This window comes from Scomber japonicus, chromosome 6 (genome assembly GCF_027409825.1).
Source record: "Scomber japonicus isolate fScoJap1 chromosome 6, fScoJap1.pri, whole genome shotgun sequence".
NCBI lineage: Eukaryota > Metazoa > Chordata > Actinopteri > Scombriformes > Scombridae > Scomber > Scomber japonicus.
In genome coordinates, this window is record NC_070583.1 from 28,643,129 (window position 1) to 28,663,153 (window position 20,025).

General features: G+C 38.6%; 1 protein-coding gene across 2 annotated transcripts in view; it reads left to right on the forward strand.

Annotated features, from left to right (window-relative positions):
• Window positions 1-20,025, forward strand: part of grik4 (glutamate receptor, ionotropic, kainate 4) — a 221,001-nt gene that overhangs the window by 138,435 nt on the left and 62,541 nt on the right. Inside the window, exons 6-7 of one of the 2 annotated variants that reach the window (XM_053320945.1) lie at window positions 535-713; window positions 4,028-4,081. In XM_053320945.1, the coding sequence (XP_053176920.1) occupies window positions 535-713; window positions 4,028-4,081 (233 nt within the window). The remainder of the gene's footprint in view (window positions 1-534; window positions 714-4,027; window positions 4,082-20,025) is intronic. The other variant, XM_053320946.1, reaches the window with a different exon arrangement.

A 20,025-nucleotide genomic window follows, 5' to 3' on the forward strand; every position in this document is an offset into this window, starting at 1 on the left:
TTTGGTTATGTAATGAGAGCTCAAAAGGATGCATCTGCAGTGGTGCCATCATGCTGGTGGGTGTAAACCGCTTTGTGTTGTGGTTTTGGTGTTGGTTTCAAAACTTTCCTTTTTGTGCCTTATACAACACTACATGCATATCTCCACTCACCCAGACAAGCTTTTTACCACTGACTCCTTCCATGTCCCAACAGCTTCTCTTATTTTTCCTTATTCATTGATTAAACTCAATTTTGAATCTAATTTTGAAGATCTGCTTCCTCTGTATTTTTTTTTTGTGTGGACTCTATCTTGCTGCAAGCCTGAGTCAAGTTTTAAAAGTTAATTTATTAAGTTCATACTGCATTACAGTATCAACCATCACTTCAAGAATGTGCTTGACACTCTGTAACTTTTAGGTTATATATGTCCTTAAATTCTAGAAAGATTATTACTATTATTATCTGTTTTAGAGTCTTCCCTTAATTATGACTAGCCTAACCTTCTTCTGTGGTTTTGTGTATGTGTGTGTGTGCCTGTGTGTCTTACCTGTAGGCCTTTTGAACCTGGAGCAGCTCCTCAGGCAGTTCCTCATCTCCAAGGAAACTCTGTCAGTGCGTATGCTTGATGACAGCCAAGACCCGACCCCCCTCCTTAAGGAGATACGAGATGACAAGACAGCAACAATTATAGTCGACGCCAACGCCACCATGTCCCATATGATTTTGGAACGGGTTAGTATGGTTCACATGTTATTTACCAGTTTTTTTTTCCATTTCTACATTCAAAGCTTCATACTGTACTGATAAAAACAACTTCCTAAGATCCACATTTCTGTATTTCTCATATATCTCAAGAAAAACTGAAAAATACAGTTGGCAAGAAGTGTTCAAGGACAAAAGTAATTGTATATGTAGAGAACTATTTTCTTTAACTGGCAGAAGTAGGTGAAGTAGAGGTGGGTGAGTCTGTATTCCCCATATGAGACAAAGAATAGTGTGCAGAACGTACAAAAAGGGAAATATATATTTCACTGCCATAAGCTATTTGCCATCTTGAGTCACAAGAGAGATGACGTAAATCCATGCTCTTTTGGCAGTGGGCACAACTTTAAACAGGGCTGTCGAGCATACAGTCAAAAGTAGTCCAAAATAACAGGCAGATGAATTGTGGCATCTTGTCAAACAAATCAGTTACATCAAATTATCTGGATGAGAGCATTAAATCAAGTTGTATATGTGAGCTATGATTCATCGTCCACAAGTGAGTATACTGCACGGTTAAGTGGATTAGTTTAAGAAGAGACTCATGAAATAAAGGAGCCCTGTTGTCTTCTTTCTCATGCAGTACTTGGTATGTATCAAACAAGCTACTTTTTAAGTCACTGAAGCAAATTAAGTGGACTGATTCTCTCATTTCCGTTTTATCCATCATTCATATGTTTGCTCCTTTTCTAAAACACCCTTTGCATAACAATATAACAATACCTATAAAATACTAAGCCATAAAGTTTATCTTGTGAGGAAAACAGCTTTCGTGAACATTATTTCTGTGCACAGCATAAGATGAGCGTTACAGTATGTGCTTCCTCCACTAATGGCACATAGCAATAATTAATGTTTCAGAGCATTGTTCAGACCTTGGACTTTGACTCCAACATAATGCTGAAGCTTCCCTTGCATGGGGACGTATGTTTGTGAAAAGCTTTGATGGCATCAATAAAGGTGATTGTGGGAGCTGTGGAAGCGGGGGTGTTTGGCAGCAGCATATGGCCTTGGAGTAATTAATACACACCTCATTATTTCTAGAAGACGATGGATGGGTGGCTAGAGTGGAGGTGACAATAGCTGTAGACAGAAGGGGGGTTGGGAGAGGGAAAGAGGAGGAGAGATGTTCCTCTCACTTTCCACTTCTCTCTGTCCTCATTCTCTCCATTATATCCTCACAGTAGTCTTCAGTCTCAATCTCTCACCTCAATCAAGCGTTCAGGCTGCCATCAGTGGTCATCCAGTCACCATAGCAACCCTGGCAACCCTGGGCCACAAAACAGCGGGAGCCCACAGTGGGCTCGTTCTCGCTTACCCCGTCTCCCTGTCTCTTCGGTCTCTATGTGGAATTGCTCTCTTTTTTTTCTCTGTTCTCAGCCCAAATGCAGAGAAGACAGTTTCACTTTGTTCCTTCACACCTCCACCCCCATGTGATCTTGTATATCCAACCATGTATCTCTCACTCTTTTGTCTCCTTCATCTGTCACCCTGTCTGTCTTTGTGTCTGTCAAGAGACATCCTGCAACACAGTGGTGGAAAGTTGGCAGTCCCGCCTCTCGTGCGGAGTGCCTAGTTGCCAAACATATCAAAGCTTTGTGCCGACATATTTGCCAGTCTCAGATGATGATAAGAGTGCCCAGCTTGTCTTAAGAGGCAGAATCGTCCTTTGTCATCCAAGACATTCCCTCTTATTTGTCTGTTTACATCTTACATCAAACCCTCGTCAGACAAAGGTTTCACTCTCTGAGGTTTTAGCATTCAAAGGGGTTTAGGTCAGCAGTGTTAGCATTCTGAATGTAATCTCATTCAGTCAGGCCTCCACTGTTGTGCACAGCTGTACTGAACCAGACTGGGATAGATTGTGAGCCCAGTATATGGAGGCAAACCGTGTGCACTCTGACCAAAAGCTGCGGTAGAACAACAAGGAGATGAAAAAGTTAAAAAACAAAAAAAAGGCGGGAAGCTTAGTTTTTAATGCAGTGAAAGGAGACTGAAAAGGATATTTTACATTGTTTGTTTTGGTGTTACTGTGTCTTCTGTGGGCAGTAATCAAAGGTGATTGAGTTTTGAATGTCAGTTCCTGTTTTCAATGTATTAAAGGTACAGGTCTCCAAAGTAAAACTAGCAGTGTTTTGAAATATTAAAGAGGGAGAAAACTCATCCACCTTGTGCCATTTACTCAGTGTGTGTAACCCCAGGGCAGATGCTAACAAACAGCTTCCTGCATGCATGATAATTACATTACCTTGTCAGCAGGCTTATAGCGTGCTAAATATACCTGAAAGAGGATGCTTTCTAAAGACATTGTGAGAGGTCATTGAAAGATTAATAATGAAGTTGTATTTAGATTTTTCATAATAATTGGTGCCTTTCTATATCTTTTCTATTTTATTATTTATGTTCCGGCAGAACACTAAAGTTGAATAATTAATGACTCAGTGATACTTAGTCATTCGAACACCCACACAGAGGTTATACTTTTTTGTAAGAAAGCTAAATATCTGCTATTAAACTCTTTCTGATAATTACCAACCTTAAATTAATCTCAGTGTGGGAGCTAATTATTATGTAAAAATGTACATTTCATTACAGCCAGGTTTGGAAAAGAGATTTTCTGAGTGGTGTTTGAAAATTAGAAGAGGTTAATTCATGCCCATGAAACATTTCACTCAAGGCTAAATGATGATTTGTATTCTTGAGAAAAAAAGATGATTGCCTTTCATACAGTTTGGTTTTGATATATATATCTACTTAACATTTATTGATTTCAGTCATAATGTGCATTGCTGTGTGATTAAACAGAAGCCTATGAGCTCAAATTTTCTTTGTGCTAATGACTTTAATGAATTGAAACTATGAAAAGTTCACCCTGTCCTTCACAACTGCTCCTAACTGTGACTTTGATTTAATCAAATTGTAAGACGGAGCGTCGAGCAGCATACTAATGCACCTCAGAAATTAATTGCTCCATTGAGAGCCACCGTCAGATAAGAATGTGTCTGGTCTTATCAAGATGTGGATTTGATCTGTCTGCTGCAGAGTGGAGCTTGAGTTACATTGAATCACTGACCCATCAACTTCTCTCCCCATCCCTCTATGCTTCACTCTCTCTACTTTCTGTTTTGTCCCCCCCGCTCCCTGCTCTCTCTCCCCGTTTCTCTGACCTCCATCTTAACATCTTTTTGTTCAAACGCCAATCCTTGCATTTCTATTTAGTGCCTTGTTACACTTACATGTTTCTTTATCTCTCCCCTCTTGCCCTTTCTCTCTTTGCTCTGCAGGCATCAGAGCTGGGAATGCTGTCAGTCTACTACACTTACATCTTCACCTCTCTGGTAAGGAAATGGGAGATGGTGTGGGCATTTAAGTCACAAGACAGATTTCACAGCTACAGGAGCACAGCATTAGAGTACTGCTGCACTCCTGTAGTATGTAATGTGCTAAGCTTTAATTAGTACTCTTCACTTGAATGAATGATTGAATGGATACAGTTATGCAGACAGTAGCTAAGACAGATGAATTATAACATTGCTTCATTACAGCATAGTCGATTTTCTCCTTCACTGCATGCGACTGCAAATATAGGCACAGTTAGTGGCTATAGTGGCTCCGGTCGCTGCTTGTTTGCCTTTTGTGGGTTGAAGTGCACTCATGGAAAAAGCAAAAACAAAAAAAAACATAATCATTATAATTTCTACTAGTACTATTGTTGTTGTTACTTCTGTTGTTTTTCCAATAATTGTTATTGTGTAAAAGCTGTCAAACTTGAGCAATGAATTTTTTTTCCCTTTCTTTCTTTCTTTCACAAACATGTAGTACTTATTATCTTAAAGTAAGCATTTTTATGGACTGTAAAGCTATCCCTCTGTTTATTACTGTGCCTAAACCCAATTTGGTAAAGTAAGAGTGTATTATTTTATATGACGTGGTGCCAGCATTAGGATAAGGATTGGGGACAGAACAGGTGTGGAAAAGTGTTTTCTTTTTATGAAATGTCTGTGAATGTTCCTGCTGTGACCGATCTAGTGTATTATAGCACTGGTGTTTAGGCACACAGAGGCTAAGGGAGATCATAAAGATAACGGCTTGGAGAAAATTTGATACTCTAATAAACTTACCAGATAGCTGCTCCCTAATGTAAATTAATGAGGTTCAAAACACTTTGCTCTAATCGCACTGTAGAGATGATTCATATCAAGCTGATTTATGACTCATTAAGAGTGGGCTGCTGCCATCTTCATGTTTTCCTCCACAGCCCTTGACATCGTCACTTTTCTTATTGTTGCTCTCTTCTCCATTTCTTTAACCTCCTTGTCTCTGCTTTGATACACCCAAATAAGTTCCCTCGTTGCTCTCCGTTTGTGTTGCTGTGCAGGTCTGCTAGAGGTCACAGCAAAGCACACAGATATATAATATAATAGATACTAGATGATGACCCCAAATCCCCCTCCCGCTCCCCTCACCACCATTTCCTTAAATCCAGCCATTGCTCAGTGACGGCATCTCTAATAGCTTCAGCTAACATCATTTAAAATGGTCATCAGCATGCCCCGGCAGCCGGAGACGTAATGCAGAAGCTGTGAGTGGAAAAATAGAAACACTGACGTCCCCATAGTTGTTGTAATATGTGATCCATCCTATTTATTGTTTTCTTAAATGCCCCCACAGCTTGTGCACACACACATACACACACATATGCACAAATATATCCAACCCCAAAAGAGGGTCGGAAATATAAGAGTTTCATTATATTCTCTCACAGTTAGGTTCATTGTTCGCCCATTTCCCAAATCACTGTGATAGTACATCTCTTGAAAATGATAATAATACTTTGAATGCTCAGCTTATTTTTTCATCCTCTCATTATCATACACTATGCCATTTCATGAGACTGTTCTACCCAGGAATATGACAGCAATGGTCATATGTTCAAAGAGACAACTGAGAACGTTCAGTGCTGGAGTAGGAGTTAGGGAGTTCTTCTCACAGTGTAGAAAAAAGTAAAGGGCCTGTTAAGCTACCCTACCCATTCTTACACGGCACAGTTTATAATGACAACATAGGGGTGGCCATTTTTGAAACAGTGTCACAAAGGTATATAAAAGCAGCCGATGTCGCTAGCACAGCTCAGCAGATGAAGCTAGCTAATTAAGCTAATGCATGATATCATGCTAAAAGAGTTCGACTAACCCTGCATTTCCCACGCAAGAAGTCATCACTAGTTGAGGATCCACGTTGAAGACATAGCTACAGAAATAGTATTATATTGCAGTGTAGACCTCGATGTTAAGTAATTTGTTCTTAAGTTTTAGCAGCTGAGCTTACTACAAGTGAGACAGAGGTTAGATCTACTGTATGTTTTTTATTTGTATATTTCACTATAAGGCTTAAAGCGATGAAGACCTATCAATGTGTTTGGCAAGTGTAACACTATCTTGGATAATTAGTTGGCAGCGGTTGCTGGAGTGTAGGAGGAAAAAGCTGCTAACATTCGCCCTAACGGTGATATAATTGCATCGAGGCCTAGTTCACAGACAATGGGGAAACACTATACATACTCATCCATTCCCAGTTTATGGGAGAACAAACTCACACTTTAAACCATTTCTTACACATTTGCTCTTCTGTTGATCTTGGACATTTTGTGAATTCACTGATAATCACCTGTTTTTTCTATTTGGGACATGTTGCATTTCATTCAACTTTGGGCTATCATTTGACTCAGGTAATCATTTTTTCCCAGAAATCATACTTTTCCTTTGCCCCCCAGCTGAGAAGACTACTTCTGATACAATGATTGCTGCGCCACAAACATACAGGAAACAAGCTAAATGATGAAAATGATTGCACCCTCTCTAATCGTTCAATGTGCAGACGTGCGAGACTGTGTGTTGGTTCATAGGTGCGTACATGTGTGCACTGGTAGTGATGGTGTTCCAGTCCAGATATTGCCATTATCTTAGCTAGCAAATGACATTCCTGAAGTCTTTCTAAACGTTGATCTCATCACTTATTCCCTCACCTTTCCCCTGAAAAAGCTTTTACATTTGGTGACCTGTGACCTAATACATTTACTCCCTCCTAACAGTTCTTGTGATAAACATTATGACTTTAAACCATGTAGAAATAATACAGCGAGAGAAAAATAATATGCACTTCCTAAAATGTATTTAAGAAAGCATGTATTTGTCAAATGAGCAACTGACAGCATTAGTTTATCTTGCTCTTAAAATATGACATGCTCTTATTAAAGCAAAGAAGCAATAATTTGATTTAATTGCCTGATGTGTTTTCTCACTGTGTTATCTTTAGGAAGCAAGGCTGAGGATTTGCAGTAAGACAATTGTTTGTGATTTCACATCAGATTTACTTTTATGAAGCTTCACAGAGTTCCCATATAGAAGCAGCTTACCATTGTTTTAGAGAATTAAACCCTTTTTTCAGGTATTGACAGGTTTTTCACGATAGCGTTCCCTAGTTTTTGCTCCGATAAACTTACATTACTCAGTTGTTATTGTTCAAAAGGCATGTAGTGTGTAACTTGGTATTGTTTTTTTTGTATTTTGATAGGACAGTAGGCAACATTTGTGATGTCTGCTTTATTACTGTATATTTTTAGATGTTATTAAAATAGAGAAGGAAGCATGCATAAAGATCAGAGGTGCAGCGCTTTACTCTTTGCTCTGGTATCTCTGGGAACATTTTTCAGTGTCACAAAGTTCATAGCTTGTGATGTTTTCTTGTTAGCTTACATAAATCTGAATCATGAATCTTGCTGTCAATAATTTTATGTGTTTGTGGACACAGCCTACCACAGTCTTTCATTAACATAAAGAGATACAGAAAACAGCATTATTTACTCATGTGTCTGTTATGATTAGAAAACTGTTACTTTTACCAGTTATGTGTGTGGGCATAAGGTTTCACATTCTCATGCCATCCAATTAAGCATGTACAGTACAGGTAAGAAAAGCAACATTATGAAGTTAAGAGAGTCATTGATCATTTAAAATATGTGTCCTGGATGGAAACCTTCACTGTTTGTGTATTTTAATGGAAAAACTGCTGTCTAAATTACTGTCGGGAGTTCTCAGTTATTGTATGATTATGATGGAACATTATTAATTCTGATTAGGGATCAGCTTTGTCTCACATACATAGTATTGTAATTTAACTGGCCTCATGATATTGTTCATCAGTATTTTGCAGACTGAAATATAATAGATTCATTTAAAATTCCCTACTAGAAGAAACAAAACTGGAAGAAAAGAAAATTGTACCAAAACTGATTTGATATGCTGTACATATACAGTACTGTGATACATTATGTAGTTAATTAAGGAGTGTTGAAACTAGCTCATTAAATTCCAAGTATATTTTATTTATATAGCACCAACGTGCTTCACAAAGGCGGGCATATAGATGCACATACAAGCATATAAGGAGAAAAATTAAAGCAGAACAAAGTTTAATATATACATGTTACCACAAAGGAGTTGGTTAATTCAGTCAGGTTTATCATTGAGTTTAATTTTTTGATGGGCAAATAGTTCAGCTCTGCACTTTTTGTCACTTTTGGGGTGTACTGAGGGTAGGATTTTCAGACATAAAGTTAACCAGGTAAGAGTCTTATTCCGATTAATATCATTTTTCCAAGAGAGACCTGGCCAAGAGAGCAGCAAAAGCAATGTAACAATAATAACCACAAACAATACAAGGTCATGGACAAAAGTCCTGAATACCCTTCCCGTCCCCCTCCCCTTCCAAGTGTATAGAAGAATCCACAGTGGATACGAAACTCTCAAAAAAACATGAAAGGCTCTCTCTGGAGCCAGTGTTTGGTTTGTCCATTCTGGGCTACTGTAGAAACATGGCGGTGCAACATGGCAGACTCTGTGGAAGAGGATCCACTCCCTATGTAGATATAAATGGCTCATTATGAGGTAATGAAAACACAACGAATGCTTTCAGGTGATTTATTTAACTTATTTTCAGGTACACTAACCTTTGTAATTACTCATTATAATTAATAATGAACTAATTATATTCTATTTCTGTCAAGTCTGTTTCGCTAGATGCCATGAAATTCTACACACTGCAACTTTAAATTCCCCCATATTAATCATCTCTGATCATTTCAAGTCTTTCTGTTTATTATTCCAGGAAGCAGGGGCAGTGTATTTAAAAGCTTTTTTTGCCAATTTCTGTTTATAAATAAATCCAATTAAAAATAGCTTGAATGCAGTTATAGCTCTTTTAAGATTAGAAACACTTGTTTGCTTCACAAACCCGGGTACATACAGTATTTGAAGACTACAGAAACACTTAATACATTAATAAAACATGAGAATTGTAGTTTATAAATAATTTCTGATGTATTTAGGCTGTAATTGTTAATGATCAATCATGCAGCATAAGTATGAGTAATGATAAATTCATGGGTTGCCTAAAAAAGGACATGTTTGATTAAATATGCATGTATTAACATTAGATGCTGTACTAGTCATTTACGTCACAAATAAACATTTTGGCCATGTAATTGCGAATGATCCACAACTCCATAGCACTTCCTCGTCTTGTAAACATTAATTATTGTTAACTTTTCCATCGTTTCTGTATCTGCTCTCTCCATCATCTCTCTGTTCTCTCCCTTGTTTCCCCTCGTATTTTCTCCAACCATTCCCTCCATCTGTCTGCCTACTCTGCTGACACTTCATTTATCTCTGGTCCTGACATCCCTGACTAACGATCTGCCATACTGCTCCCTTGCCTAATCTGTTTCCCCTGAATCATCTCAAGGCGCTCATCAGCGTCCTCACGCAGCTACCCATCTCGAGCCAGGGTTTTTGTCATGCCCACTTATGGAATCGACTGCTTTCAGTCTTCATTTCGAGGTTTGCTTTGTTTATTCTGTTATGTGTTACTGTTATTAATCTGATGTGAGAAATTAAGGAAGGAAGAAGAGGCAGAGGTGCTCCTTTTTTCCCCGTTATAACAAAGCAGAATTATAACAGCAATTTAGTGAAATGTGGTCTGATGTTTAACACTGTGTAATATATAAATCAAGTATATCGTAGCTTTATGAATTGATATGTGTTGTGAGTGCAGCCTGGTGGCAACAGTCCACTCAGTATAAAGGTCTCTATGGAGTTCAATCAGGAATATTATTATTAAAGTGTTTTTTTATTGAACATGCATGATAGATGAAAGTTAGAAATCTTTGGCAATTAGACTCCATCATGATTTCATTATGAAATGGGGAAGTGAAGGTGAGAGTAGAATAGGATATCCTCCAATGGAGTCTAGACACTGGTGGTGGTGATGATACTGGGATACTGGGAAGGCACTGGGATCTTGATGGAGGAAGAGGAATGTGCTTCTGTTGATCTCGGACTGCACTGCACTGAAGTTACAGTATGAAGTGGAGAAGAATGCAGTGGAGATCTTGGAAGAGGAGAAGAGGTGCAAGCTTCTGGATCTCAGGCATGGAGGTGGATGGGTTAGAGGAGGGTTATGTCGACTGCAGCTGGAATGACAGCTGGAATCTAATTTCCCATCTAAGAGTAACAGCCCTAAACAGCTGATAAGAGATCAGGAGAAATAAGGGAGAAAGAGAGAGGATGAATGAATGAATGAATGAGCAATAGAAAGTCATCCTGCTTGAACTTACACTAAGCTCCATGAGATGGATGTGAAAGAATGACCACTCAATAACTATCAATAGAAGTAATGAGTTTCAGTGTATGCTGCCTTGGGTGAAGAGCACTTCACTCATCTCCTTTCATTGACGCCATATGATTCGAATAGCTGCACCTCATAACAGTGTGAATTATGGTATGTGCTCTATGCTACACTCATTCTGCTCTGTGACCAGTGCTAGGTACTGTAATGTAACTTAATGTTTAATCTAGAAACAAATATTCCTTTTAGCTAATGGTGCTGATCACAATTAGACATGCAGGGAGGAAAAGTAAGCGATATCACTCAGATTGTATTGAACATTTTTTCTTCTTATCCAGGCACTAAAGCTCCTAGCGCCTGTTTATTTTCCTTTCTCCCCATTAAGTCCATTTAATACCAGCCGTTTGGGCTTTAATTGTAAGATCTATTAAAAAACTTTGCCCTTGGGTCACAGTGAGAGGAGATGTTAAAACAAAAACATATTTCATGGAAGAGCACAGAAACCGAACAGCACTACCGGGCTTTTAAAGCGTCTCTCGGCGGAGACAGCTTTGTTTCTGGAAGTGTGAGAAGCTGACATCATGCAGCTTCCTCAGCTTCAACTTAACACCACATACACACGAGAACCATGCACACTGATATGCTTGTCTTGCCTGCGCTGTTGGATGCTCACACACAAACAATCAAAATAAACAGGACGCACACGCACACATGCACGGGCAGACATTTGCCGACACACACGCACTCTGTCCCCGCTCCATGGCTTCCATCTAAGTGATTTGTATCCCGCGATCCGAGCTACTCGGCAGGATTGAATAAATCACATCAGGTTGGCAGTGACTCATCATATGTTGACGGGATGCCTAATGTCATTTGAAGGTTAGGTGAGCACGGGATTGGGCCTAGCAGCGCTTCGCATGGCACACTTTCACTTTGTGATGTCATTTTGAGTCTTGATGAAAGCGTGCAGGCTCTCTCTCTTTCACACTTACACACACACACACACACAAACACACACCCAAAACAATCAAAAACGTGCTTTGACACGCAGTGCCGGCTGACATATTATCCCTCTCTGCAAAGAAGGGGCAATCAGTTCAGCCCCCCATACGTCCCCTCCGCCTGTTTGTTTTGTTCTTCATGTTCCATTTCCCCTCCACACATCCGTGATCCCTCTTGTCACTGCAGTCATTTTCATGCATACGTGCCTGAAGAGCTGCCAGTACTTCCTGACTGTCACACATACATGCACACACATGAATGATAAAACTCAAATAAATAAACTCATATACACGCACACGTCCACACAACATCCCATCCCACCCCACCCACTCACACACACACACACACACATATATGTTGTAACATCTTGGCCTGCTTATCTACCTGCCTTTGTGTCTGCTTCCCGGAAATAAGCAGTTTTTTTTTTTGTCTTGTGGTGTTACTGTCATAAACCAACAGTGGTGATACAGAAACAGGCTTCACATCCTTTTATGAACACAATTCAAGTTCTCATGCAAACACACACACACACATATACAAAATACATTCATTTAAACTCATTCAGTCACTCTTTGTGTCCCTCTCCTCCATTCATATTAGTTAGGGCTGATTGGCAGGTTTGTATAAAAGAGTGATGAGGGGAGTTAGGTTTTACTTCTGAAGCATGGCTGATGCTGTTATTCACTAGTTAATCCCTATTCTTTCCCAGACACTCCCGTGCTCTCCTCCATTTGTTCTTGGCCAGTTGGGGCTCTGGGCTCGACATGCTCCCTGCTTCTAATTATTCCTCCCAATACTGTCAAATGATAAAATGCTTAATGATTGAATGTGCCACTGAAGAACAGATGAAATGTATGCCTGCCTCCCTAGACCTGCACAAACATCATTTTCCTATTATTCCAAATGTTTTTTTATCCCTTTCACATTTTACTCTTTGCCTACAGTACAGTATATGCTAGTAAAGAATAGATGATAGCTGCTGTCTGCTCTTGTCCTGTTATTTCACCTGTTTTTACTGTCAAAGCCAGCAGCATCCTGCATCTCCTCTCTCTTACTGTCTATCTCTCTGTCTGTCTTTCTCTCTTGGTGTGTCTGGCCTCGATAAAAAAAATAAAAATGGTCTAGGTGATACAAAATTCAATTTCACAAGTTTATTGTTCTGGTAAAAAAATTCTTGTCCTATATCTGTGAATGTGAATGAATGGAGGGAACGTATAAAAAAATACAAATAAAAATACCACTTCACATCAACTTCGCCCTCCATCTTCAGCGTGCACCGTGGTACAGAAGATTTATAAGCCCAAAAAAAAGTGTTGTCAGTCAAACTGCTTTAGAGGGCAGCCACTGTGACTGTGAAAATGATTGGGATTTAATTAATTCCCCCTCCACGGCTTATGTAAAGTTCATATTTCCCTGTTTAGACACAGAGTTTGAGAATCAATCAACTGAGTAATAGAAAAGGTAATAGGCTACGTGGACGATGACAACGGAGAGCTGCATCTATCCAGAATATAAACTATGTTATTATTATGTGACAACAAGTGTGTTCCACCAAATAATGTCTTCTTGCTCCTTATTTGTAATGCAAAGATGCTAACTTATTTAGCTAAGAATTACATTTATTGTGTTGTTACTGTAGAGAGTAGTATACACTTTTACCCCAATGTTACTGTATGTTTCTGATTTTTCTATTACAAAATATTTTCAAGATGAAGTTGGGCTTCATCTTATCTTATCCTTTATTTAACAAGGTAAAAGTGTCTCTTTTTTAAGAGTGACCTCGCCAAAAGAGCAGCGTTGTTGTTACAAAAATAAACACAACAACACAAACAGACTTTCATACTGTATACTACAAAAGTGAACACAATATTCAGTTGATACAAAATGCAGTATTATGAAAAAAATCAAGTTATGGTGCAATAAACTAGCCTGGGTAAACCAATTTCTCTCAGAAAGTTAGCACGGCCACTAAGACAAAATTTTCGCCTGAGATAGGTAACCAATCACAGAACAGGGAGGCGGGCTCAAAGTGATGACGCCCATAGAGCGACTGTTTTTACATCCATCATGGCGGCCACGGAGGTGCAGCAACCGCTTGAAGCAGCAATAGATTGTGTGTTAAATAAATTGGAAGGCAAGTTTACTTTGAACATAGAACAAAAACTACATGATTGTGTTCGCGCTACTCCCTACAGGCTCTGGATACGCCATTGCCTATTGTTGATATGATTGGCTGTAAGTTTGTCCAGTAGCGTACAGAAGCATTTGATCGACATTCGTTGATCCCGCCTCAAATACGAGAAAATGAACGGCTCCTCTCCAGACTTTACCTAACTTGTGGTAGGGGCTAGCGTTAGTCAGACTAGCAATAAACAGGAACGATTTTTCAAAAACTATTTCAGTGAAAATTTAGAACAGTGAGAGCGCAGGCTACAATGACTGTAGGTTCTTCCCTGGTATGTGCACAAACAAGGAACCAGGTCAAGGAAAGATTCGTATATAAAAGTCAACCAATGAGAAGTCACACACGCACATTCAGAGACAGCCACTTAGCAGCAGCATGAAGAACAAAGTGGTGTATGAGATTGCCACAGACAGTATTAACATGTAAAGCACAACATTTAGTCAGGTGCATTCATAAAGAGCAGATCACCATTATCTATTAATGGTAAAAATGTTGCCAAAATCAAATATATGTATCTAATATGTGATTGACAAGCTCTGATCAATAATAATACCCAAATACTTGACCATTTCAATTTCAATCCCTTGAGCAGTTCTTAGATTAGATGGTAACTCTTTGCAAATGCAGGATGAAACAAATGTCGGTGCTGTTGTCTGAGCTTGTTGTCACTAATCACGGAATAGTAGAAAGGAGTCAGAGCCTTTCTGCTGAGCTGCTTGGATGAAGAGTGTACCCTTTAAGATTATATTAAATTAACTTAGTTTTTTCTACCTATCTCCCACCCCTCTATCTCATCTATCCTGACTCTCTGCATTGTTAACTCAATAAAGTCATCAATAAAGGGATCAAGGCCTCAACCTCATCCCATGTTTAACTCATTCACAAGAGTTTGTTCATGCAGTATATCACAGTGTTTCAACGTTTTTTAAAAAAAAGCTCATCCACTACATGTCAAACAATAGTTACCTTCATGGGGCCTTACTATACAATCATATACATCTTAACCCTGCGATACATTCACAACTTTCCTTATCATCATTGTGTGCTACCAGGAGTAGATTTCCTGTGTGATTATCTCATTATATGATGTTATCATGTGTGAAAAGGGTTTGAACACAATTCTGATGGGAAATATTCACACTTCTTTGACAGAGAGGCTGCATGAGTAAAATGCTCTATTGACACATCCAATCAGTTCATTATGCTCCATATCAGATTGCACAGACAATTAATAATCTGACTCTCTTTCATGTCTTCATGACTTATTTATTGCTTCTTCTTCTTTTTTAAGACAATCTGGTTTATTAAAACATCATCTCTCTATTGTGAGGGCATGTGTGTCCCAGTTTATTGGTGCAAATAAGCAAGTATATTGAATGTGAAAATATTATGCATGGGTTTATAATTCAGATGTATTATAATACATGATGGCCTGCTTTGTTTGGTACAGTGGGGCAAAATCTGCTTTAGTCTCCTTTTCATCACTGATTGAACTTGTATGTAGTTCAGAAATATAAGAATGAAAGTTTTCAGTTTCCGACTTGTGTCATCACTTGAAGGAAATTATTTTAAAAAGTTAAATGACTGGTTAATAATTCATTTAACAAAAAGGCTCATGCAGGACACTTAGCATGCGGGTCACCTAGCTGGTCACCTTCACAGAAAAGTCTCTTTTAAGTCTTATACTCCAATTTTCCCAATCAAAGAAAATGACAAACGCATTGACGTGCAAATCAGTATTCACGAAGGGCATTCATTAATCATTTATGGCTCATTTTTAGGGGTTAACACATGAGGTCCGTTCATGTTCATTGATTGGGATTCATAAAGAGAATAACTGAAATTGATGAAAACCAAAGGCTACAACAAATTAGGAAAATGCAGGTATGCAGTGAAAAGTTTTGTGCAGGATTTTGACTGTCTATGATAGAGGAGATACTGGAATCTGTATGAGAGACTACTGACAACCTGACGTGTTTAGTATGTGAGTCAGCCCTCCTCGTCTTATCAGCCTGAACATAACTCTCCAACAATATTAAAACACACCCTGAGAAGGCTTGTTTACCATAAAATTATAAGACTTGAAATTCCCCAGTCTCTTTTTATCTTCAGAGATTAGCCAGACGGTAGCTGGATGTTTGTGTAAATGAAGGTAAACTATTTAGTGTTCCACCTCTCAGACTCAGACCTTTGTATGTGTGAGGAGTTGTGGCGTATTGATTACTCTGTGTCAGCCCTATTACCACCAACTCTCTCTCTGAGCCCCATGTCTCGATGACTCAGTGTTGACAATTGTATTACAGCCTATTATCTTCCAAATCCCAGGGCTTGAGTCTCACAGCTTTACTATAGGGCCTTCTTTGGAAAGTTGAAATTGCCTGCTGACTTCATACCTGACTTCCTCATATGCTCTATCTAACTTTCTTCATGCTATTGTTGCTATCTTTCTTTCCTTTTCTTTAATCAATTATTTAGTGTTTCTTTCCACTTTTTTCTTCTTCCTCTTTCTTTTATTGACCATCTGTTCCATATGCACCTACCTGACATACTGTACTATGTCATAAACTGGAAATATTAAACCAAATTCACTGAAAGTCAGGATTAATTGGACTTTTCATACTACAGTACTTTATGTGAAATCTATCAGAGACTTTACTTGCTTTCTTTGTTAATGGTACTTCCATTAAGTGGGAAATTCACACTTTGACACTTTTAAAATAGCAGCTCTCTGCAGCTTGCAAGGACCCAGATGCTCGTGAGTGTGCAGATACACTACTTAACACTAATGAGCTTGTTCATTTCTAATTAAGATTTATTTCTTTTAAAAAACTGTAAATCTGCACCAGAAATCCCATGAGGCTGTTGGTCTGTGACCCCTTTTACCCTCATGTCACGCCTCTCTAACTAACCATCAACCATTAATTAACCATTAATCCAAAGTATGCAATGTGTGTGCTCTCATTTGTTTGTTGATGTGTTCCTAAACGTATGTGACTCGTGCTGCCAGTGCACGTTTATAACCTAGAAGAAAGTCATTAGTGATATTTGAACGTCCAGCTCTTTGACTTTTTAATCAGTGTGATGGAGCTTTCAATTTGATTAAATACAGTATCTGTTATTGTATTATGATTATCACTCTGCCAAAAAGACAAATCCAGACCATCAAGCCGAGCTGATTGCTGAGCTGATCGTGTCCAATCAGGATCATTGAGGATACAGTGAAACAAATCGAGCTGTTTGCCTCTACAGTGTCTCTTTCATGTATCACACTAGCACGCTTGCTTTATTAAGTTAAAATAGTTTTGTTTGATTATTCAGAACCTTTAGTTACTGAGACTCCAATTAACCTTTCAAATTAATGTAGATGCACCTAAAAATAAAACCTCTTAGGTGAAGAAGGTCTTCTTAAGGTTCTGAACTGCAGATGATTCAACTTAATTTATGTGTCTTATCCGAAATACAAGCTTTTTTCTGAAACAGATAGATTTCAGATATTTTTTAGCTGTTTATGATGCCTGTGTATACTATACTGTATGCTTAACAGATTTTATTTCCCTCACAATGGTGAAAACCCCGCTGATTCATTGAAATTGGTTGCAGAATTGGCTGCACTTTTGACCGGGCTGAGAGGAGGATAAAGACTTTAGAATATGAGAAAACGCAAACACTTTCTTTCCCTGCAAAACAAAATGAGGCAAATGACCATAAAGAGGAAACTAAAGACAGTCTCCTTAACATAATAAACCAAGTAAATCAACCCCCATTTCAAATCAGCATTAAAAGGCATTCACACTGATGGCCACTGAGGAGAGAAAGCAGCTACAGTACACATGATTACTAAGATACCCTCTATTAACATTGTGAATGCTATGTACTGTAGTATGACTGAAAGAAACAAACACAATGTTAAAGCATAATCTTTCTCTTTTCTCTCTCCCTCTCTGTCTTTTTCTCCAAACAAAAGACGACAGTGAAACCCTGTCACCATCAATTCACCAACTGCAGTGCTGAGCCAGCACGGGCTCAAATCACCTTAGCTAGTCAGCAAAGATTAAATGTGGTCGAGTTTGTTTTGATCAGGGAGCACGAAATCCTGTGAGCCGCTTTCTCTTCTCATCTCTCTCAGACCACATTCTCACTTCATCAAAAATAAAAGCAGAGGAGTTTTTTAAGTAGTGGCAAATAATATGAAGCAAACCTCAACATGACCTTTAGTTGGATTCGCTGGTGTGCCATAAAGCCATGTTTCATGTATATATTGTAGTATATTCCTTTTCCTGCTGTTTCCCTTCTACAGTAACACAGAGAGGACATCTAGTCTCAGAGCTGAGGGGTTACTTGGTTTTGATGAGAAACACTCAGGTGATCGATGTGAAACACTCACGGCTTCACTGTGATGAGTTCAGATGGAGTTTCATCTCCACTATCTGCTGTTTCTCCTTCAGTATGTCTTTTCTTTTTTTTCTTCTTCTTCTTCTTCTGTCTCGGTTTTGTAGCCACCCACTTCTCCACCCCACTGCCAACTCTGTAGCCTTTAGAGGTCCAGGAAACGTCTTCTGTTTCCCAACAACATAATCTGCTCTTTGGATGCAAAGCTTTTTTTAATTAAAAGAAGTATTCATGAGTAATTTGAAGACATTTTTGGACTTTGAAGGCTTTTCTTGTACAGGATTTCATTTGCTTTTTGTGCTTTCAGCTGCTATGCTTCCCCATAAAATTCAGCAGGGATTTGAATGAATAGCTCACTGGAAAAGATACTGTTTCAGATTCCAAACATATGCTAGTGTCTGCAATATTCATAGTGTTTTTGGCCTCTACTAGCCTAAGAATTATTCTGGGCATAAGGTCTGTGCCTCACAAATATAATATATATTTTTTCTATCTCATTGAATGAATAATGGAATAAAATTGGTCATTTGTTTCCAAGCGCTGCAGGAATGCTGCCAGATTGTTTTGATGTATGCGGCTATTAAATGCTTTGAAACAAAGCTAATGTATCAACCGCAGCGTGCTACGCCTAGATATATGGTATGTTAATTTCATGGTCATCTTACACTAAATGGAACTAACTGGACACTGCGAATCATATGAGTGACACATTAGTCACCTAAACAAGAGGGATGGCTTGAATCCAGTTCATGCACATGCATTACAGTGACGTATCCGGCATCTGCAGTACGGCTGAACTAAGGCAGAGCTGAAATTCCAGTTTTCATGTCCACCTGCAATACACTACAGTATTGTGTTGAATTTCACAAACAAATTCAATAAATTGTTTATCCAATTTTGCTATAACATCCCAGGTTCATAATAAGTTTGTAGGCATGACATTTTGTAATGGCTCTTCTCTCCTCCTCTTCTCCTCCCATCCCCCACTCACTGAGAACATTGTAATTAAGAGGCTGCAGGAGGCTTTAGAGCTCAGCCTGAATTTACGTGTCAATTGATACAAGCATGAAATGACTTATTGCCACAAAACACTGCACGACCATTCTAGCTATTAGAAAATAATCATCATGCCACTAGAAAAGGATTTCATTACATAGTGAAAACCTGACCGAAGCCCAAAGGTTTTAGCTTGCCCTACCTACCCCTCCCATGTTATAAGGGGAGGGATGTCATTAATTAGTACTATCTTTCGTAAAATCAATATGCAATTTACAGAAATGTTAATCACAGGCTACTGGAATCTGTCTGCTCTTTGCAGTGCTGCCATGATAGATAAGTAGTGCAGATGATTTTTCTTTCTTTTTCAAATTGTCAATGATGATTATCACCACTGAAGGCTCTGTCTTTATCTAGGGCACATTTTACAGAGCAGAAAATAATGTTTTTTTTTACCATCTGAGGATACAGCAAGTAAAGGAAATTTCATATAGCTGTGTCTCCCCAAAGCTGCACTAATCAACATTGTTATGGTAAATGATGGATCCATAGAGAATTGGCACCGAGCAGTAGAGTGAAAATTGGACTTAAGCTCAATTTATGGTCGACCTGAACTGGTTTTCACACTATGTAGAAATCAAGATATCAGCTTCGGCGAAACAAGTTTATAAGGTGATGATCAAGTTGCCAAAAAACGTGATTATTGCTGTAGTTCTGATTACGATACATATTAGCGGAAAGAGTTAAATTTACTCTAATGACATTCAACAATACTTCTTTGATTTATGTAAAAGTTATGCCAATGAATCACTGAGCATGTAACTCATTGTTCTGACTCACTTGGCATTTCCGCAGTGTTCCCTCATACCACCATTGACTGGTACTGTAGCTCACAACTTAGGCAGATTGTATTATTTTTTAATGTCACTGTAATAACAATGTTCAAACAAGCAAAAGGCTCAGATGACTCAAAGTCTATGAAATACTGAGGTTATTCATATTCACAGTATGAAATAGGCGACATTT